General features: G+C 32.1%; 1 protein-coding gene across 3 annotated transcripts in view; it reads left to right on the forward strand.

Moving 5' to 3' along the window:
- ttc28 (tetratricopeptide repeat domain 28) overlaps nucleotides 1–24,862 on the forward strand; it is a 345,699-nt gene that overhangs the window by 217,605 nt on the left and 103,232 nt on the right. For all 3 annotated transcript variants that reach the window (XM_048181318.1, XM_048181319.1, XM_048181320.1), the window contains 2 exons: nucleotides 1,777–2,049; nucleotides 5,800–5,930. In XM_048181318.1, coding sequence (XP_048037275.1) covers nucleotides 1,777–2,049; nucleotides 5,800–5,930 — 404 coding nt within the window. The remainder of the gene's footprint in view (nucleotides 1–1,776; nucleotides 2,050–5,799; nucleotides 5,931–24,862) is intronic.

Genomic DNA, 24,862 nt, shown 5'->3' on the forward strand with positions numbered 1-24,862 from the left:
CTGTATAATTTTGTCCCATTTACCAACAAAAACGGTCTAATTTAGTCAGGTGTATCAAAAAAACACGACCTAGTTATGTCAAATTTTGTCAGAAATGATCTAATTTTGTCCCATTTACCAACAAAAATGGACTAAATTAGTCAGATTTACCAAAAAAACAGCCTAGTTATGTCAAATGTGATCAGAAACTTTCTAATTTTGTCCCATTTACCAACAAAAATTGACTAAATTAGTCAAATTTACCAAAAAACAGCCTAGTTATGTCAAATTTGGTCAGAAACGGTATGATTTTGTCCCATTTACCAACAAAAATTGACTAAATTAGTCAGATTTACCAAAGAAAGAGCCTAGCTATGTCAAATTTGGTCAGAAATGGTCTAATTTTGTCCCATTTACCAACAAAAAACAGTCCAGTTGTGTATGATTTGGTCAGAAACTGTATAATTTTGTCCCATTTACCAACAAAAACGGTCTAATTTAGTCAGGTGTATCAAAAAAACACGACCTAGTTATGTCAAATTTGGTCAGAAATGATCTAATTTTGTCCCATTTACCAACAAAAATGGACTAAATTAGTCAGATTTACCAAAAAAACAGCCTAGTTATGTCAAATGTGATCAGAAACTTTCTAATTTTGTCCCATTTACCAACAAAAATTTACTAAATTAGTCAAATTTACCAAAAAACAGCCTAGTTATGTCAAATTTGGTCAGAAACGGTATGATTTTGTCCCATTTACCAACAAAAATTGACTAAATTAGTCAGATTTACCAAAGAAAGAGCCTAGCTATGTCAAATTTGGTCAGAAATGGTCTAATTTTGTCCCATTTACCAACAAAAAACAGTCCAGTTGTGTATGATTTGGTCAGAAACTGTATAATTTTGTCCCATTTACCAACAAAAACGGTCTAATTTAGTCAGGTGTATCAAAAAAACGACCTAGTTATGTCAAATTTGGTCAGAAATGATCTAATTTTGTCCCATTTACCAACAAAAATGGACTAAATTAGTCAGATTTACCAAAAAAAACAGCCTAGTTATGTCAAATGTGATCAGAAACTTTCTAATTTTGTCCCATTTACCAACAAAAATTTACTAAATTAGTCAAATTTACCAAAACACAGCCTAGTTATGTCAAATTTGGTCAGAAACGGTATGATTTCGTCCCATTTACCAACAAAAATTGACTAAATTAGTCAGATTTACCAAAAAAAGAGCCTAGCTATGTCAAATTTGGTCAGAAATGGTCTAATTTTGTCCCATTTACCAACAAAAAACAGTCCAGTTGTGTATGATTTGGTCAGAAACTGTATAATTTTGTCCCATTTACCAACAAAAACGGTCTAATTTAGTCAGGTGTATCAAAAAAACACGACCTAGTTATGTCAAATTTGGTCAGAAATGATGTCATTTTGTCCCATTTACCAACAAAAATGGACTAAATTAGTCAGATTTACCAAAAAACAGCCTAGTTATGTCAAATTTGGTCAGGAATTATCTACTTTTGTCCCATTTACCAAAAAAACAAACAAACAAACAAACAAAAACAGTCCAGTTATGTCAAATTTGGTCAGAAATGGTCTAATTTTGTCCAGTAAAACTGTCTAATTTGATCAGTTCTGTTCTCGTTCTTGTTTTCAAATCTCTCAAGTTTGTACATTTGATGTTTGATAAATGTAAAATGTGCAATATAAATCATCTAGATAGATTTACTGCAGTAAATCTGAGAAGACTGAGTAATTGTTTGGTGTCTGATTGTCGGTCTGGTCTCGGCAGAATCCCTGGAGCCCACGTACCAGCAGCTGCAGAAGATGAAGCTGGACAAGAGCCCCTTTGTGGTGGTGTCTGTGATTGGTCAGGAGCTTCTGACCGCCTCCCATCACGGCGCTTCGGTGGTGGTCCTGGAGGCGGCGCTGAAGATCGGCACCTGCAGCCTCAAACTGCGCGGCTCTGTCTTCTCGGCACTCAGCAGCGCTTACTGGTCATTGGGCAACACGGAGAAGAGCACCGCCTACATGCAGCAGGACCTGGAGGTGGCCAAAACTTTAGGTGAGCCACACTGTGTGAAGACCTTTGATTATTTGCACCATAATTTCATTTTTATTGACCATATGTCCATCCTTTGTATGACAAGTGTTATTTTAGTGTTACAATTATAGTACTTATTAATATTTCAAACAAGCTCTTTTTATATATTCTATTGTAATTGTAGTTAAATTTTAGTAATTGTGTTTCTTTATTTCTGTTTAGCTTTATTTTATGTGGATTTCAGTTCTAGTTTCAGTAATTTTAATACTTCAACCTAAACTTATTATATTTCAACCTAAATTAAAAAAACTTTATATAACAAGCTGTGTGATGATATAGTTAATTTATTTGGTTAAACATCCGGTGATGGACGTTCAGGTGACCTTGTGCACGAAAAGCTTTGGTACCTTCTCACAAAGTTAATTATTTTGACCTAACCGAGCTCACGCTGATAAGGTCTCACAGTAATTAGGCTTCATGGGACTTTTTTAATTAAAAGTCTCTTTGCCTTTTTTCCCAAAATGCCACACGTTTTTGTGTTGTTAGCACAGGAGCAGTGTAAATATGGTGAGGTATACATCTAACAGTGAGATCCTAGATATTCTCTTCACGGCTCCTGAATGTCAGAGGTTTTACAGCTCGACTTTAAGGCATGAAAGCCTTTTAGAGTCGACTGTTTCTCACCCTGTCTATCTCCTCTCTCTGTCTCACATATCATGAGCACCTGAACTGTGAATGTTTGTGTTTGAGGTTCAGTTCTCACTTTTCACACATTAGTACACAGCTGATGTCTTGGCTCGCGCTCTCGGTTTTTCCCTCTCTTTCTTCTCGCTCCTGTCAGAGCGGCTGATTGCGCTCGCACACGGGATGAAAGTCTGATAAGAACATCTGCAGATGTCGCAGGTGCTCGACCACCATGATGTCATTGCTGTGTAATCTTGTACATTCACCTCAAACCACTGATGAGTCGAGTCAAATGTGTTGGTATAGTGCTTTTTGCAATACACATTGTTTCAATGCAGCTTTACAGAAAGTCATGATGTTAATGTTAATGATGTTTTGCATATATATATGTGCAGAAAAACAATTATTTTCAACCTTCATTTTGACCCTCTGTCTGAAATGATCCGGCGGCTTCTTTAAGGCTTGTTAGTAAATGGCCTCTTTTATGATTGGCTGACATCATTGCATAGGAAATAGGGGTGTAACGGTACATGCATTCGTCCCAAACCGTCACGGTACGGCCGGCATGTTTCGGTGCATACAGTTAGGCAACAACTACAGTCAGTCACAGGCGATCCACTCTCCAATCCAGAAGGGGGCGTGCACTGGGCGTGACTTCTATAGTATTTTTTTCTTTTCCTACTATAGAAGTCAGTGGTGCCCCAAAGTGGCCTGGTTACAAACTGGTTACAAAATATCTTCCTTTGTGAAATTCTTACAGGTTTGGAACAACTTTAGGGTGACTAAATGATGACAGAATTTTATTTTTGGGTGAGCTATCCCTTTAAGAATAATAATATCTCACGTAACGTTACATTTACCTCAGGCAAGTCATTCAGTGTCCACAGCATTTTAGTTCAATGAATCATTTCACTACATATATACACTATATTAGCTTATATATTCATATTTACGCAAGATCAAAATGAGACGTTTTTGGAGCATGCTTAAATAAAATGAAGAATTGTTTAAAATGAAGAAACTTGCAGAATGTTTTAAAGGTACAAAGACCTCTTATACAGTACAGTCCAAAAGTTTGGAACCACTAAGATTTTTAATGTTTTTAAAAGAAGTTTCGTCTGCTCACCAAGGCTACATTTATTTAATTAAAAATACAGTAAAAAAAACAGTAATATTGTGAAATATTATTACAATTTAAAATAACTGTGTACTATTTAAATATATTTGATAAAGTAATTTATTCCTGTGATGCAAAGCTGAATTTTCAGCATCGTTACTCCAGTCTTCAGTGTCACATGATCCTTCAGAAATCATTCTGATATGCTGATTTGCTGCTCAATAAACATTTATGATTATTTTCAATGTTGAAAACAGTTTTTTTTTCAGGATTCCTTGATGAATAGAAAGTTCAAAAGAACAGCATTTATCTGAAATACAAAGCTTCTGTAGCATTATACACTACCGTTCAAAAGTTTGGGGTCAGTAAGAATTTTTATTTTTATTTTTTTGAAAAGAAATTAAAGAAATGAATACTTTTATTCAGCAAGGATGCATTAAATCAATCAAAAGTGGCAGTAAAGACATTTATAATGTTACAAAAGATTAGATTTCAGATAAACACTGTTCTTTTGAACTTTCTATTCATCAAATAATCCTGAAAAAAAATATTGTACACAAATATTTTGTACAATTGTACACATAAATGTTTCTTGAGCAGCAGATCAGCATATTAGAATGATTTCTGAAGGATCATGTGACACTGAAGACTGAAGTAATGATGCTGAAAATTCAGCTTTGCATCACAGGAATAAATTACTTTGTGAAATATATTCAAATAGAAAACAGTTATTTTAAATTGTAATAATATTTCACAATATTACTGTTTTTTACTGTATTTTTAATTAAATAAATGTAGCCTTGGTGAGCAGACGAAACTTCTTTTAAAAACATTAAAAATCTTAGTGGTTCCAAACTTTTGGACTGTACTGTGTGTCAAAATATCAAGGTGAATTTGATTTCTTATGTCATGACCCATTTAATATCTCCATGTCTTATAGTCACATTTAGCAGATTTCAGCAGGGCGTTAATACAGTTTACATTTTGCGACGATATAAACAATTAAGCAGTTGGAATTTATATAATTTTGTCTGATTTACCAACAAAAACTGTCTAATTTTGTTAGATTTAGCATAAAAGCAGTCCAGTCTTGTCAGGTTTGGTCAGAAACTTTGAGATTTTGTCCGTTTTACCAACAAAAACTGTCTAATTTGGTCAGATTTAGCAAAAAAAATTTAATCAGATTTATTTCCCTTTCTTGTCAAATCTGACAAAAACACCCAAATTAGTTTGTTAAATGGATAGACCTGAGATCTCTTTAATATCTCAGTTTGTTTCTCTCAGCCAGCAATGAGAATAAATGGAGAGAAAATAGAGACTTTTGGTTAAGTCTTCTGCTTCTCAGATGTTTCTCCTAAGAAAATCCCAGCATTCTCACGAGTTTTCAGAAGAGACCTCAAATATGTCTCCAGTTGAATTTCCAAGAGCCCAAAGTCTGCAATCAAACATCTCAGTTGGAACTCAAACATTTCTCATCAGCTTCTGAGCAATGCAACTTCTCTGGCAAAATAACATTTGCTTCTGAGAGGTTTTTGAGCTGCTGAAAAGCAAAAATACACCGAAAAATCCCAAGTCTATTGAGAAAAAAAAAAAAAAAAAAGTCATGTGGTCAAAAAATGTGCAGAATTTACTTTGAAACTTTTTTTACCCAGAAATTGCTAATAAATTTCACAAAAACTACAAAGAAACAGCAAGTAACATTGAATTAAATGTGAAATTTTGAAGTAGAAATACTCTATTAGTCCTTGTTTTATTTACAACTTTGAAAAATCTTTTTTTTTTTTAATAGAGTAGTAGCTTGTTTTATGTTAGTTTAGATTGACCTCCACCAGTTGATAAACCAGTTTGAATCAGCGAATGAACTGAAACAACCACCTTTGGAAAGTTGCTGAACACATTTTCCTCAGATGCTCTTTTGTCGTGTTGGTGTGTGTATGGAAACTTTCTAACCCAGCTCTGGTTTCTCTCAGGTGACCAGACAGGCGAATGTCGCGCTCACGGAAACCTGGGGTCGGCCTTCTTCTCCAAGGGGAACTATCGCGAGGCACTGAGCAACCACAGACACCAACTCGTCCTGGCCATGAAACTCAAGGACAGAGAGGTAAGCGCCAACTGGACTGTGTGTGTGTGTGTGTATGTGTTTTCCAGGGTGTGTGGCCGTATCTTCACCTCAAACAGAAATAAAGTGCGCAGGATTGCTTTATCAGAGTCCCAGGACTCATGTTGCGACGTGACAAATGTTTTTGTCAGAGCCGCGGAGCAGACTCACCACTCTCTGTCACGTTTGTGGATGCTCGGCGTCTCAGTTCTGTCTCCTCTCAGCTCGCCGTCTATCTGTTCGGATGCAGCGTTGAGAAAACACCCCCAAATGTCCTACTTGGGTTAACCTCATGAAAACATGTCTGGGTCATACTTCTGAAAAATGCGTATATTAATAATTAAATTAAATAGAAATAATGTGTTGCATAAAAACAATAACATTTATTTTCAGGACCTTCAATTATGTATTTATTTTGCATTGCTACAATTTAATTTAATTTTTTATGCCAGTTTAGTACATTTGTCCCCCAACACAATGACTCTTGATGTTTTATTTTATTTATTTTTTCTTTTTTTCTTGTAATTTCCATTATTCTCTTTGATGATTCTTATTACATTAATTTGTAATAAAATTAAATAATGATTAATAAAACACAAATTATAAATAATAATAATATAATAAAATATAATTTAAAAATAATGTAAAAATAAAAAAATATTTGTCCACATTACATTCAAAATAATTATATATTTTTTAATTAATTTGCAGGAAAATTAGCATAATTTTAAAGGTGCCCTCGAATGAAAAATTGAATTTATCTTGGCATAGTTAAATAACAAGAGTTCAGTACATGGAAATGACATACAGTCTCAAACTCCATTGTTTCCTCCTTCTTATATAAATCTCATTTGTTTAAAAGACCTCCGAAAACAGGCGAATCTCAACATAACACTGACTGTTACGTAACAGTCGGGATCATTAATATGTACGCCCCCAATATTTGCATATGCCAGCCCATGTTCAAGGCATTAGACAAGGGCAGCCAGTATTAACGTCTGGATCTGTGCACAGCTGAATCATCAGACTAGGTAAGCAAGCAAGAACAACAGCGAAAAATGGAAGATGGAGCGATAATAACTGACATGATCTATAATATCATGATATTTTTAGTGATATTTGTAAATTGTCTTTCTAAATGTTTCGTTAGCATGTTGCTAATGTACTGTTAAATGTGGTTAAAGTTACCATCGTTATTACTGTATTCACGGAGACAAGAGCCGTCGCTATTTTCATTTTTAAACACTTGCAGTCTGTATAATTCATAAACACTTCATAAACTTCATTCTTTATAAATCTCTCCAACAGTGTAGCATTAGCCCGTTAGCCACAGAGCATATAGCCTCAAACTCATTCAGAATCAAATGTAAACATCCAAATAAATACTATACTCACATGATCTGATGCATGTATGCAGCATGCATGACGAACATCTTGTAAAGATCCATTTGAGGGTTATATTAGCTGTGTGAACTTTGTTTATGCACTGTATAACTGCACTTATATTCGAGAGCTCGGGAGGGCAGGGAGCGAGAGATTTAAAGGGGCCGCGCGCTGAATCGGTGCATAGTTAATGATGCCCCAAAATACGCAGTTAAAAAAATTAATAAAAAAAAATCTATGGGGTATTTTGAGCTGAAACTTCACAGACACATTCAGGGGACACCTTAGACTTATATTACATCTTTTGAAAAGACGTTCTACGGCACCTTTAAATAAAAAGACTATGCAAATTAATTAATTAATAATTAAAACATTTGGTCCTCCCACCCCCCCCGTACTCTCTGTCTGTCTGTGGACAACAGGACAAATGGAGGAGTGAAAGAACATTTGCTTTGACACGTCCAGATTAAACAGCTCGTTTGCTCATTTCTGTACAGACTTCAGAAGGACGCCAGCATCAGAAATAAGTGGATGGTTTATTTTAATGGTGTCTCGGATCTGATCGGAGGATTATATGTAATGGAGAGTTTTGAATCTGACAGCAGCTGCATCAACAAACCATAGTAAACTCTGTAAGCTCTGTCTGTAAATGACGGTTTTATATGGATAATGTTTTCAAAACTCTCATTTATGTGTAATACCGAGTGGGCATTGGCTTTTTCCTGTTCTGGAGGTTAGCAAACAGTGTTGCATTACCGCGCACGCCCCCTTCTGGATCGTCTGTGGCTTACTGTATTCGTGGTCTGACTGTGTGCACCGAACTGTGATGTCCGTACCGTAACCGTTTGGGACTAATACATGTAGCATTACACCCCTATTTCCTATCCAATGACGTTAGCCAATCATAACAGTGGCCATTTACTGACAAGCCTTAAAGGAGCTGTGCAGTTTGAATAAAAATGTGCTTCATTGACATGAAACTAATGTCACAATGCAAACATTTGAATGGTCCAAAAAATAGAGCTCATTTGCTATTCTGTATACCATTTAATCTGTTTATCATGAGGTGAAATATGACCCAGTGATGTTCTTGACAGGCTTTGTGAGATTCACCCACTTGTATAATCCACACATAAACTGACTGTATTTAATGTCTCGTGGTCTTATCAGCCAATGCCTCATCCGCTGGCTTCTCATCATCATCATCTGATTCATATCACCGGAGTGGATGAGGAGAATCATACACTCTTCTTCTGTGTGTCCAGATTGTGTCCGTGTGTTTGCTTTGCGCTCTTCCGTGTGTGTGCACTGAAATAGAAACCCTGCGTCCTCACATCTGTTCCTCTTTCTCCTCTCCTCATTACTCACTGGAGTCTTGAGGAAGCAGCCGTGGACCTGACCGCATTTCTGCATCCATTAAGAGGAGAAATGGCATTTGTAACACGTTCAGCAGCGTAATGTGATGTGTTTCTGAGTGAAGCTGAATATTCAGTGGGAAATGATGTAGGGGAGGACTGGATTTGATCCGTCGGAATTTGATTGGATTTGGAAAGTAGGTTGTGATATTATTGGTTGTTATTATTTTCTCTGACCACATGATCTTTGCTACATCAGCAGAAAAGAAATGCTGTTTAAGAGATAAATAATTATTTTCTTTTTAGGTTTAGATATGAAACATTTTTAAGGCTAGATTTTGATAACCTAACACAATAAATCTGGATTTTATTTTATTATTTTATTTTATTTTATTTTATTTTATTTTATTTTATTTTATTTTATTTTATTTTATTTTATTTTATTTTATTTTATTTTATTTTATTTTATTTTATTTTATTTTATTTTATTTTATTTTATTTTATTTTATTTTATTTTATTTTATTGTAATATCCATTATAATCAACAGTGATTATTATTGCATTAGTAAATAATTTTTTTTATAAAATTCAGTAATGAATAATAAAAAATAATTTCTAAAATATAAAGTAATATGAATGTTAATATAAATAATAAATATTATTTAAATATTAAATTATTTAATTATTTAAATATTAAATATTTATTTAAATAAATATTCTTTCACACTACAGTAAAATATAATAGTAATTAAAATGATAAAATATAATAGTAATAGTAGTATAATAATATAATAATATTACTAATAGTAAAAAATATAATTATATATTTTTAATTATGGTAACAAGAATTTGGAGGAAATTGTGCATAATTGTATGCTAAATAAAAATAAATAATGTATTTTTCTCTTATTTAAGTAATAAAAAATATTTTTTGTATCACAGTAATGCAAATTGGGGTAAAATGTGCTTGCTTTGTAAAAATAAAATAAAGTTGCTATGCAAAAAAAATATTAATGGTCCTAAAAATAGGCTTTTTCGTTATTTCCTTTATGCTATATATAATAACTTTTTATTTTGAAATGAAATTTGACATGAGATGTTAGTGACAAGCTTCTGTTCCCCCAACAAAATAAATTTTTTTCACAATTTTTTGTTTGTTTGTTTCTGTTTTTTGTCATTTCCATTATTCTCATATATATATATATATATATATATATATATATATATATATATATATATATATATATATATATATATATATATAGTGAAATTTATATTGACTAAAGCAATTTCAATGGCATTTCCGTGACCTTTTAAGATTTGATTAACTTGCGTGACTTTTCCAGGAAAGGATATCGCACTTACCCTGATATTTCCAGGATTTTCAGGACTGTGGGAACAGTGTGGATTTAATGCATGGTTGCATTTTGAAATTCACCTGCAATTTGTAATGCAACGCAAATACTGTTGCATCCTCATGACAATATAGCATGTGTTATCATAAACGGTCATCTTCTTCATTCATTTTTTCTCTTTCAGCTCAGCAGATTAAAGGGAATCTTACCGAGCAGGTTATTAAACTGCTGACATATTTATATCAAGCTCGATGTGATTAACTGACACTGAATACTGATGTTTGATACCATAACAGTAACACAAAGCCACAGTACTTCATGCTCTCAATGCTTTTGCATCTTGTTTGTGTACTTTAGTATCTTTCGGTCTTTCACAGGCGACTACATTTTCATCAGATGGACGTATGGTTGCATGCTTGGTCAAATCAGCAGGAAGCGTTTGTGTTGTTTCTCTCAGGTCATCTCCTGAGCTTCAGGGAATTGAAGTATGAACAGGTACAGCAGATGTGTCTTCTGCCATATCGCGGTGTGTTTGAGCATCCATTGTGATGGATCATCTGGTTTAAGTGAGTCTGTGGTGATGGATTTGGTGTAGGACGTGCTGGCACCCCCTCTTAAATCTGTTGTCTAATGGTCTCATCTGTACTGCAGTAAACACTCATGACCATCACACTAATTACTCAAGAGTCCCGTAATCAACACACACACACACACACACACACACACACACACAACCCCACTATAATCCGATCAAGGCTTTGTACAGCAGCTCTCTAGATCATCTGGACCTGTAGAACACATCACAACTCTTTATTTAAGCTCAATATGACGTTCGGATGGGCTTTTGTTAAAGAAATAGCATTATTTCTAGTATTAATAGTTATTAATAGTGTAGTTTTTTTTTAAATAATAATAATTTTTTATAGTATTAAAATATTAAAAATGTTGGCTATATGCTATATACATTTTTATAATGTTTATAATGTTATAATGTTTGCTTTTTATTTTTATTTATTTAATTTTATTTGAATAAATTAATTCAATTATAATTTTTTATTCTTTATTGGTTTTTTAAATTATTTATTATGTTTAATGACCGGAAATGTTTTTTAAGTAATAATATTATTTGTGTAATATAATTATTTCGTATATATATTTATAATATATATATATATATATATATATATATATATATATATATATATATATATATATATATACATATAGTATTTTTTTATAAATAGTAATTTTATATTATTAAAATATTAAAAAGGTTTACTGTATGTACTTTTTTTTTTTTTTTTTTTTTTTTTAATAAATTATTATATATTTATTATTTTATTTATTCTTTATTTCAGCCCAATATGATGACCGGGATTTTATTTTTTTAAAGTAATAATATTATTTGTTTAATTATATCTGTATCTTTATATCTATATATCTTACTATATATACATATAGTTTTTTTTTTTAAATAATAATTTTATATTATTAAAATATTAAAAAGGTTTACTGTATGTACTTTTTATTTGTATTTATTTTATTTTAATAAATTATTATATATTTATTATTTTTATTTATTCTTTATTTCAGCCCAATATGATGACCGGGATTTTATTTTTTTAAAGTAATAATATTATTTGTTTGTGTATATATATAGATGGAGACCACATCTGTCAAGCTATATATATACGGTACACACACACACACACACACACACACACACACACACACACACACATATATATATATATATATATATATATATATATATATATATATATATATATATACAACTGTCAAGCTTCAAAAAGCTTCATAAAAACCTAATAAAAGTAGTCCATATTGACTTATGACTTACAGTACACTATATTCTGAGTTTTACGATAGTCATACGATAGATTTGTGGTAGTAACGGACCTAAATTTAAGTCTTTTTCTTTCTCTACTATGGTTTAGATTGTGCTTCACTTCACTGCGGCTGACGCATTTATACATTCGTGACAGCAATATATACACTCATTCTTGTTTCTCACACTAAGACTCTATCAAGGTTTGAGATGTTTCATGAAAAGAAAATGTTGAAGGACAGTGTGGAGCGTTTCTTATTCTACCTTGATATTCCCATTAGTACTTAGGAGATTCTCCAGGTCAATATCGAGTGAAAAACATTTGAGTAATTCATTAAAAGCAACAGAGGAGTGTTAAATTCAGTCATTAGGACTTTCAGAGGCTTACAGTCTCTTATCGGTACAGCATTATGAATGAGAAGAGCTGCTGAAAGTAAAGGTATATCAGTGTGTGTGTGTGTGACTGCTAGAGAAACATTCCCAGAGTGTTCGCTCCATTACCCTGGAATCCAAACCAATGAGCTCATGTTATTACATATATAAATTTTTTCTCGCCTTGCCTGAGGAAATCTTCCGCTGAGCACCTTGAGACACGATCCTCCTCTCCACTGTTTCTCTCATGCATGTTCGGGTTTTCCGTAGTCTCTCACTGGCAGAATTAACAGTGTGTGAGCTAATATGAAGCAGCACAGCTGATTTCAACATTGATAATATTTCAAAGCATCATATAAGAATGATTTCTGAAGGATCATGTGACACTGAAGACTGGAGTAATGATGCTGAAAATCCAGCTTTGATCACAGAAATAAATGACATTTGAAAATATATTAATATAGAAAACCATTTTTTATAATTGCAATAATATTTCACAATTTTCTGAGACTGGTTGCACGTGACATCAGCGCTGGATTCATTCTGTAATGGATTATGATGTAAGAAATGGCAAACAAGTCGGCAGCAGCTGGTAAGACGTCATGATGGATGGCATAGCTTACATTCTGCTCAATGATTTATCTCTGTTGTGTCAAGATTTAAAGTAAATATAAAAGTGCACAAACTATAATGAAATATAATTCAAGCGCAGCTCTCTCTCTCTTCTCTGACACACAAAAAAAGTAAACAAATGCAAAAAGAGAAGAGGAACAATGGGAATTTATAGATTTTATTTTTAAAGCAGTATGTACAAAACAAGTGTGTACTGCACATTATGCTAATTTACTATGTGTGTTATACCCAAAATAGATCAAATAACATCAGAGCACTACAAAACTACATGTGCTCAGCTTGACCTTCCATTACTAGAGTTTTTGAGTCATTTTTACATCATATAATATAGTTAAGTAATATCACACAAGTGCTGTTTTCGTCCCGGATAGCATGAGTGCAAATGCAATACATATTTTATACATCAGTTCAATAAATAAGAATTAATATTGTGTTATTTTAGACACAGTATTGTCTGTTTTTACAATTTTGCAAAACAAAAATATAAAGAAAAAGCAGCACTGTCCATCTCCGAGCAACACAATGGTGTTTCATTTCTGAATCCATGTTTTGAACGAATCGACTGAACCAATGATTCAATGGCCTATTCATAAAGAGAACCATTTACTTCACTCCTGAACGAATCAGCGAATCCTCAATGAATCGAATGAATGACTCAGTTACTTAATCATTAAGACATTTACCGCCACCACCTAGTTTCTTAATTAGCGTATAATTTCAGTAAAAATAATTTCATATTTCCATGAATTTTATGTTGATAAAAAAATATTTTTTTCTGAAGCTACTTTTTGTAATGTCTATTTGATGCTTTACACGATAATGACTTCAAATTATCTTTTAGGGGTAATTTCTCACTCAAATTTGATATGCAATTATTTATTTAATTAGATTAATTAATTGCCACATCATGTAATTAATTAGATTAAAACATTTAATCGCTTGACAGCCCTAGTAATTATATATACTTTTAGGGTTTGGGTTTGGGATCAATTTCTGATGTTTTTGCCCCCACACACTTCATTTATTTGATCAAAAATACAGCAAAAACAGTAAAATTGTGAAATATTATTACAATTTATAAGAACTGATTTCTATGTGAATATATAGTAAGCTGTAATTTATTGCTGTGATCAAAGCTGAATTTTCAGCATCATTACTCCAGTCTTCAGTGTCACATGATCCTTCAGAAATCATTCTGATATGCTGATTTGCTGCTCAAGAAACATTTCTGATTATTATCAATGTTGAAAACAGTTGTGCTGCTTCATATATTTGTGGAAACCATGATTATTACATTTATTTTCAGGATTCTTTAATGAATAAAAACAACAGCATTTATTTGAAATAGAAATCTTTTGAATGAACATTTTAAATGTCACTTTTAATCAATTTAATGCATCCTTGCTGTGAGGTCAGCACAGTGTAGTACACTACGGTAGTTTCACATACTATTTTTAATACTGCCAGTATTAACTATATACTGCAGTTAGCAGTAAGTATTCCATTCCAAACGTCTTTTTTCCTCTCTTTCTCCATCTTTCTTCTCATTTTTAATCTTTATTTCTCTATTTCTCTTCCACACACACACAAACTGTCTCCTTTTGTGATGTTTGAAGTGCTCCGCAATTGTTACTTGCTAGCAGTTCAGTGAGCGTAGCACCGGCCGGCGGTTTAATCTCTTTTAGGTAACATATTGTTCTTATATTCATTAAGCAGAGCACTTCAGAATATGACAGCAGTTGTAATTGGTTTGGTTTCATCTTGTTAAAATGCATTCATTATGCGACGGGCCCCCGGCCTCTTTGTGCACGGTGAACGCCGGCGCGAGCCGCACTGTCTGCCTGTCTGTAATTGTGAGCCGCAGTCACTGTCAGCCGCTTAATTAAAGCCAATGCAGAGAGGACATGCTCCATTTGGGACCATTTGAGAATTTCCATCTTCCTCACAGGTAGGGATAAATAGGGGACGCTTTCGTTGATGACACGTTTGTGTGTGTGTGTGTGTGTGTGTGGCGCTCAGAATTAGCACCCACCACATACAAAATTGTGGAAATAAAACAGTTTTTTAGTCAAATATCGCTACTTGGAATTGAAATCTAATGCATGGTTTACATCGCAGTGTTCTTTTATTGTTGTTAAAGGTGAAGTTTGCACCATTAATTCTGTTACTTTCCTTTTTGTTACTGTGAAGCTGCTTTGAAACAATTTCTGTTGTATTAAAGGGGTCATGAACTGCATTGTTTTATAATGTTAGTATGCTTTTTACATCAAAAATGGTCATAATTTAGAAATAAAAGGCATTTTTCCTACCCTGATTTTAGCCTCTGATTTGAACGCTCTATTTTAAGGGGCGTGTCTGCTGAGAGCCTTCAGTGTAAACGCCCACTGCTGTGATTGGCTGACATCTTTGCATATGAAGTAGCTGATTATCACTCTCTCGAAAACTTTTAGCGCGTTTTTGCTATTACAGTTCTCAAGGTTAATTATGAAAAGTGCTGCATTACAGTTAGATCTATGGCATTATATTTAGATCGTGGCATGAAAGGTTGCAGTGATGAACATTGTAGTCGATTACAGACATGTTGTTGAGCGCATGAAAGCAGTGATCTCGTCATTGCAACTTAATTTCTGCACACTAACAAATGATTTTATCATAACTAGTGCAAACGCAATGCAACTAAGAGATTTGTTGAATAAAAAGGGAGTTTTGGAGCGAGGCACTGATAAACTCAGGCTGTTTGATTGACAGCTCCAGCGATTGTAAAGGGAGCGTTCTTTCTATATATAATTTAATCACCATTTAAATAACAGACATATTTTCATCCTACTAAGAGAAACAAGGTGAAGTTGAGCGTTTAGTCACTGGTTTGATTTACTGACACACAGACAAAGATCATCTGACTGTACATGAATCATTAATATCAGATCAGGCATTAGAATGAACTCAGTTATTGACATGTTGTTGCATTACTGTCGAGTCCATATCGTAAAAGTCTGTTTGCATCGAAATGCATTTGATTTACCAAAGAATCCACAGTCAAATGTACCAAATACAAATAAATAAAGCTCATCTGAGACATTCACATTGTTGAAAATAAATAACCATATTCCTAGCTTGAAAGGTAATGTTATTTTAGTCCTGTATCGCTCTTCTCTCCTCCTCATCTTACTAACACACCAGTGGGCGGGGCTAACTTTGCAATGATGAAGTAGGCGTTGACTTCTTCTGTGGAGGCGGAGTTTCACCTATAGATAGGCACGAGTCATTCGCTGGGTCTGGTGTCAATAAAAGCTTTTATTGGACTAACAAGGAAGTTTTCAGTTCTGAAACTTACAGGATATTCTTATAGTATGATAACCTCTTATATATCAAAAGCTCAAGGAAAAGTTGATTTCTCAATTCATGACCTCTTTAAGCTCTATAAAATTTGTTGTTTTCAATGTTAAAGTCAATATCGAAATCAAATGCACCCTATTTTTACTTTCATGCACATTCCTGGTCTTATTGTGAATGATTCATCGGTACATATTATTGCAAAGAACAAAATATCTTCATAATCTTTCATCAAAATGTAATAACTTGCTCCACCTCTGTAATGACTTTTTTTTTCCAGCTGACATCATCAATCCCTCTTATTTTTCAACCACTTGTCATATATTGCCATTTTTTCTTATTAAATATCCTAAACATAAAGTTAAAAGGGTCATGAAGGGTATTTCATGTTGACTTCACATCCCGTCGAGTGTAAACGTTGTGGTTCTGTGGCGTTTTCAAAACATTTCTCGGTCTGACGTGTCATCATGACGTGGCTCAACCAATAGCGTGAGTTTAGGCCAAACAATGGAATGGTTAGGAGTGTTTGGGAAGCCTTTTAGGAAAATATTAGTCATTATTTTTGCAATTTTATTTGGTTCCACTAGTGGCACAGAAGAGTTCATTTATCTTTAGTGTGTAATGTTCCTGTTTCAGCATGAAAAAGTCCCTCCAGCAGGAGTTATTCTCTATATCAGTGTCAGTGTTTCTGAACTCCCTGAAACGCCTCCATTGTAGTCTTGAGTTTTCTTCACAATATTCCTCATTTAAATAATTCATAAGCAGAATAAAGGGGCGGGGCCTTGTTGATTTAGTTAGTAGTGTGTTGAAACTGGCGGTTATGGTAAGGGGCGGGACATTTCCCAAACACATCACAACACACTGCTCCAGCCGACCAATCAGAGCACATTGTGCTTTTCAGAAGGAGGGGCTTCATAGAGACAGGAACTAAACAGAGCGTTACTGACAGACTGGGAAGAGAGGAGCTGCAACAATGGAGAATAATGAACATTCAAGCATGAAAACCTGTTCTAGTAGAGCACAAAAACAACATCAAGACTTTGAAAAAAGGCATAATAGATCCCCTTTACAAGACAATTAGAATCTCCTTGTTTCCTGACCACAAAAATGAACATTTGAGGAGCAAAATGACAATAGATTTTTGTCTTTTTGAAATTTTGCACATTACAATTTTTATGGCAGATAAATAAATAAATTCAGGAGCCATTGGCAGGTTCGGACCCCATATGTGTGTGTGTAAAGGATATTGGCTTTATTATGTCTGTTGCTGCTGAATTGTGATCGGGATCAGATATTGAGTGCCATAATGACTTTTGTGTGTTATTGAGAGATTAAAGAGATTCCAGGAAGATGAAGACGGATCGGGAAATTGCTCCATCCTATTTCCTCTTCCTGTCGCAACCTTTGCCTGAAGCACCTGCCATTTAGATTTTATTGCACAATATAGACTTCTTAAAGTCTGTTTACTCAGCGAGAGAAATATGTGTGTGTGTTTTAAAGGTCATTAGAAGCTGTGATGATGTATATTTGCCTCAGGAAGGATTCCTCAGGTTATGGAGGAAAACTCACCTCAGGCGAGGCAGAGATCAGTGATGCTCTCACGGGCCCTTGAGAGAGAGAGTGTGTGTAACTGAGCTTTTATTGGTCTATATGTGCATTTATGTACGTACAACTGTTTTTTTTGCATGCACACGCTGTATACCGTGGTCATGTATCCTGTGCATGTGACAGTTAAAATTATGGTCTCAACAGAAGAACAAATGCACCATTGTCAGAGATGAATAGCTTTGCTGATATTGACTTTTTTGTTCTCCTCTTAAATGGAGTCTCCTACCTCTCTTATATTTTATTATATATTTTTAATAATAATATGTGATTGTCTTTATATATATATATATATATATATATATATATATATATATATATATATATATATATATATTTCGCCAGGCAAATATTAATTTCCAGCGTGCACTAGCGGACTTTATTACACTCTATAGACCTAAAATGGAATAACTATACTGGAATAATATCCAATCGATTCCTCTGTTTGTGTCAGTGTATGGTCAGCATTGATGGTCGCTCATTGATGCGCTCCATACAAGCACATCAAATCAAAGACGGCGGCTTTCTGCCACAGAGCCGTGACCCGTGGTGTGGTCGGGCTGTAATGAGCCGTGGTGTGGACGCCTCGTTTGAGTAACTGACCCTCTTCTCCACAGCAGCGCTGGACTACGGCTACCGGAGCACCGTCCGACTGGAGTGACCAAGCGCAGAGTCATTTAAAGGCCTGGAATTGCATCCTGCACCGAGGTCGATCGATGGCACGCCTGTCAGAAAGATGAATGGGAGCTTTAGGAACTCCATTTTAATGAAGGCAGAGAGAGAGAGAGAGCGACGCTCGTGTAGTCGTGTTTGTGTAAAGATACTCCTGTAGCACACGCTCTGTAGGTGTCCGTGGCAGAAGAGGTCGAGCTGCTCCTGAACTGATGGAGACCTGCCCTCCATCGCCATTCATCACCGATAAACACATTTCTCTCTTCTCACACTGTTCGGCCTCCGTCAGGGTCAGTGCAGAGACTCCACAAAGAAAAGATGCTGGACTTCTCTAGTTTATTAAACTTAGAACAGTTGCATCTCACTTTTGAACCAAAATTTTGGTTCTCAATATGAGTAAATTCATATCGCTGTAATATTACATAGGAAATTTTTTAATATAATATAATATAATATAATATAATATAATATAATATAATATAATATGAAATCAAAAATATGTGAAAATATCATGGTAACAATATATACAACATGGGAAATTTGATTCAAAAAAATTTTGCATTATAAACATATGTATAAAACGTGAATACTATAATAATAATAATAATAAAATAAGTATACTACTAATAATATTAATGTTTAATAATATAATAATACTTATTAAAAATGAACTTATATATGCAACTATAATTTTAATTTATTTAATATTTTATATATAATAACTTTTTATATTTATATATATATATATATATATAATAAATATATATATATATATATATATATATATATATATATATATACATATATAAATAATAAATAAATATATATATATATATATATATATATATATATATATATATATATATATATAAACAGTTATTTATTATATATAAAATATTAAATAAATTAAAATTATAGTTGCATATATGTTCATTTTTAATAAGTAAAAATGTTTTCATCATATTTAGTTTTAGTAATTTTAGTATGTCAACTTATTTTAGTTTAATTTATTTTTTATAATATAAACTGTTATTTTAATATTTTTATATACTATTATAGTATTTATATATTTTGAACTTGATTTATTTTTTATATTTATATTTTAATTTTAGCATAAGTTTTAGTAATGTCGCAGTGTGCGTTTGTCATTTTTATTCGTTATATATTTATTTTTAGTAATTTTAGTATGTCAACTCAAAAATGTTTTGTTTAATTTTTTTTTAAATATAAACTCTTTTTTTAGTATTTTTATAAACTATTATAGTATTTATATATATTTTGAATTCAATTTATTTTTATATTTATATTTTGTTGTTTAATATATAAAATAAAATATATGAAAATATATTAAATATTGTCTGTGTTTGTGGATTGCAAACAGATTCTTTCTGCATGTTACATATTTAAGCCAGTAGATTGTGACTGATTACATGCGAGTCAGTGAACCATTCATTCAATTGATTCGTTCAAACACCGATTCATTCAGGAATGAAACGGGTGACTTGCTGAATCCGGAACCTCATACTAGCATACTACTCTTACTATTTATGCCATAGAAAGATGGTATGAGTAGTATACTAGTATACGGTTTTGAATTCAGCAACTGTCTTTATGAATGAGTCATTGAATCATTCGCTAAACTGATTTGTTCAAAAACTCTTCTCAAAAATTCTGCATCTCAAAGGGAAGGCTGCATATCTCAGCTGTCACATCATTAAGCACCGCCGACGGTTGTCATTCACTGTATTGTATTAGTGGAAAGGCAGTTAATACCACCCTATGAGTGAATCAATGAGTCATTCATTCAGTCGATTCATTCAATTGAGCGTCTTTATGAGGGAGTCATTGAATCGTTTACTCAATCGATTTGTTCATAAACACTGATTTATTTGAAAACGTACGTTAGCTTCTTGTCAAAGCAGAAGCTGCGATAGCAAACAAGCTGTAATCATGCTTTCTTTATGTTGCTTTCATATCATCTAGATTGCTCCGAGAGGTTTATGTAGACTGTAGTGTTGTTTTGAGACACTAGTACGCCTCCTGGAGGCCTGGAGTCACCTTGGGATTGATGGAAGCTACAGCAGGAACAGAGTGACTTATCAGTCAGTCAAAATTTGTAGCTTTTTTACACCCTGTGATGTGTGATTGTTCCTCAGGAGGAGAGCAGAGAAGAGGGAGGTGATGGATTATACCCGAGTTTCTCCCCAGAGGTCTGCGCTGCACTCTCACGGCCCGTGGGCCGCTCGCTCGCACGTCAATGTCAGAGATCAATAGAGCTGATGTCTGGGTGGGTTTGAGTCTGAGTGTGTGTGTCACTGCTGAGATGAGGCTAAATAAGTCAAACATTGTTAGGAAGGTGAATCTCACGCCTGCATCATGTTTCACCCTTAAATCAAAAGAGAAAAATATATCTTGGACAACAATGTCTCATATATATATAAAACCTATAGCTGTACTTTGCCTTTTTTTGGCAAATAATTTTGCCAGATAAATAGCTTAACCAAGTTTAGTGTCTTGTTCTTCCCTCATCTTATTTTCTTTCTTTTTTTTTTGATTTAAAGTTGAAATATGACGTGAGGCTCGTCAGTGAAATACTGTAGGAACGCAGACTTTTTTGTTCTTTTAAGTCGAGATGTCTTTGACAAAAGTCTCAGAGCTGTTTTTAATCAGTCGATCAGGTTGTAAATCTGTTCAAATGGCTTGTTTCTTCTTCGCAGCATATGTTCATGGCTGATTTGTCTTCTGGTGAGCGTGCTCTTTGTCTCTGTCTCTCGCTCGATTTTTCTTTTTCTTGCTATTTGTACTGTACACGAGCAGAGCATTTTTCTACGGCACACACAGCGCAGCTAAATACAGTTTAACGGTGTTTAATCCAGTTCAGTTTGGTTATCAATGGTGTTTTACTGAAAAAATATGATCAATAAGTCATGACAACATGTTTTTTACATACTTTTTGTATGTTATGCTAGATTCAACTCATTTTACAAGTCATTTTAATATCATTTAAGTTGAAATGACTTATATAGGCAAGTTTATTGTGCTTTTTTTTTAACATATTACTGCTTCAAGTCACTGTCATTTTAATTTTTTATTCTATTTAGTTTAGTATGTCAACTCAAACTTATTTTATTTTAATTTATTTTTTATAATATAAACTGTTATTTTAAAATTTTGTATACTATTATAGTATTTATATATTTTGAACTTGATTTATTTTTTTATATTTATATTTAAATTTTAGCATAAGTTTTAGTAATGTCGCAGTGTGCATTTGTCATTTTTATTCGTTATTATATTTATTTTTAGTAATTTTAGTATTTTTTTAAAATATAAACTTTTTTTAGTATTTTTATAAACTATTATAGTATTTATATATATTTTGAACTCAATTTATTTTTATATTTATATTTTAATTTCTAGCAAAAGTTTTAACAATGTTGCTATGTGCGTTTGTCATCTTTATTCATCATATTTAATTTTAGTAATTTTAGTATGTCCACTCAAACTTATTTATTTTAATTTATTTTTTATAATATAAACTGTTATTTTAATATTTTTATATACTATTATAGTATTTATATATTTTGAACTTGGTTTATTTTTTTATATTTATATTTTAATTTTAGCATAAGTTTTAGTAATGTCGCAGTGTGCATTTGTCATTTTTATTCGTTATTATATTTTTTTTTAGTAATTTTAGTATGTCAACTCAAGCATTTTTTTAATTTAAGTTTTTTTAAATATGTATTGTTTTTTTAGTATTTTTACAAACTATTATAGTATTTATATATATATATTCTGAATTCAATTTATTTTTATATTTATATTTTAATTTTAGCATAAGTTTTAGTAATTTTAGTGTGCGTTTGTCATTTTTATTCGTTATTATATTTATTTTTAGTAATTTTAGTATGTCAACTCAAACATTTTTTTAGTTTAATTTTTTTAAAATATAAACTGTTTTTTTTTAGTATTTTATAAACTATTATAGTATTTATATATATTTTGAACTCAATTTATTTTTATATTTATATTTTAATTTCTAGCAAAAGTTTTAACAATGTTGCTATGTGCGTTTGTCATTTTTATTCATCATATTTAATTTTAGTAATTTTAGTATGTCCACTCAAACTTATTTTATTTTAATTTATTTTTTATAATATAAACTGTTATTTTAATATTTTTATATACTATTATAGTATTTATATATTTTGAACTTGGTTTATTTTTTTATATTTATATTTTAATTTTAGCATAAGTTTTAGTAATGTCGCAGTGTGCATTTGTCATTTTTATTCGTTATTATATTTTTTTTTTGTAATTTTAGTATGTCAACTCAAGCATTTTTTTAATTTAAGTTTTTTTAAATATGTATTGTTTTTTTAGTATTTTTACAAACTATTATAGTATTTATATATATATATTCTGAATTCAATTTATTTTTATATTTATATTTTAATTTTAGCATAAGTTTTAGTAATTTTAGTGTGCGTTTGTCATTTTTATTCGTTATTATATTTATTTTTAGTAATTTTAGTATGTCAACTCAAACATTTTTTTTAGTTTAATTTTTTTTAAAATATAAACTTTTTTTTTTTAGTATTTTTATAAACTATTATAGTATTTATATATATTTTGAACTCAATTTATTTTTATATTTATATTTTAATTTCTAGCAAAAGTTTAACAATGTTGCTATGTGCGTTTGTCATCTTTATTCATCATATTTAATTTTAGTAATTTTAGTATGTCAACTCAAACTTATTTTATTTTAATTTATTTTTTATAATATAAACTGTTATTTTTAATATTTTTATATACTATTATAGTATTTATATATTTTGAACTTGGTTTATTTTTTATATTTATATTTTAATTTTAGCATAAGTTTTAGTAATGTCGCAGTGTGCATTTGTCATTTTTATTCGTTATTATATTTTTTTTTAGTAATTTTAGTATGTCAACTCAAGCATTTTTTTAATTTAAGTTTTTTTAAATATGTATTGTTTTTTTAATATTTTTACAAACTATTATAGTATTTATATATATATATTCTGAATTCATTTTATTTTTATATTTATATTTTAATTTTAGCATAAGTTTTAGTAATTTTAGTGTGCGTTTGTCATTTTTATTCGTTATTATATTTATTTTTAGTAATTTTAGTATGTCAACTCAAACATTTTTTTAAAAATATAAACTCGAAACTATTATAGTATTTATATATATTTTGAATTCAATTTATTTTTATATTTATATTTTAATTTCTAGCATAAGGTTTAACAATTTTGCTATGTGCATTTGTCATCTTTATTCATCATATTTAGTATGTCAAACTCAAAACTCATTTTATTTTAGTTTGATTTAGCACTTCTAATTTCCATTTAAATTCTTCAGTCATATTTTTTTTAAATATGTTTTACTTTTAGTTAACTATGTCAACACTGACTGTAAACAGTGTTAGTGTTGTATTGAGTCCTCAATGCCTGATGTTACTGATGTTTCTTGTAGTGTCCATGTTTCTTGTTTACAGCCACAAGACGCCCACAGTAAGCACTGCTGTGGTTATCACTGCATAAACATTGAAATTTTGAAAGTGAGTCATATGGAGTGATAATTTAGGACATTCACTGCTGCATCTGAATGCGGTCGACGCTCCCAACACGTTGGTAGATATTCAGGTGGCTAATGCGCGGTTGTGTTTGTGGAGTAGCGGCACAGCTTACTGTGGAGAAGTTCACAACTGCGATATTCATTCTTTGGGAGCTCGCCGCTGTAAAAATGGTGCCGCATCCCAGAGGAGGATTTGCATTTTTTCAGGCTGAGGGAATGTTCTTACGCAAGCCCTGCTGAAACACTGCCAGAGAACACAGCGGCTGGATGTCCACTCCTCGCAGCCGCTGACTCTGCGCTCTTTTCTTTTGTGGCTGTATATCTCTGTGTGTGGATTACACTCTCTCTCTCTCTCTCTCTTGCTCTTTCTTTTCAGCACTGACCTTCAAGATCTAGTTCCTCATTCCACATTGTCAAAGCACTACAATGTGAATCTGAATGAGCACAAAACGTAACAGTCTTTACACGACTCGTAAATGTGTTCTGGAAGGAATACTATAGCTTACTGCATACTATATACACCTTATTTTTAAAGGGGTCCTTGATTATGATTTCACTTTTTTAATTTTAGTTAGTGTGTAATGTTGATGTTTGATCATAAACAACATCTGCAAAGTTACGACGCTCAAAGTTCAATGCAAAGGGAGATATTTTCTTTTACAGAAATCACTTTTTAAGGACTACAACAAACGGCTGGTAGGGACTACAATGGCGTTCTTCCTGGATTGGTGACATCACTAACCCTAAAATTTACATAAACCCCGC

This window comes from Megalobrama amblycephala, linkage group LG2, assembly GCF_018812025.1.
Source record: "Megalobrama amblycephala isolate DHTTF-2021 linkage group LG2, ASM1881202v1, whole genome shotgun sequence".
Classification (NCBI taxonomy): Eukaryota; Metazoa; Chordata; class Actinopteri; order Cypriniformes; family Xenocyprididae; genus Megalobrama; species Megalobrama amblycephala.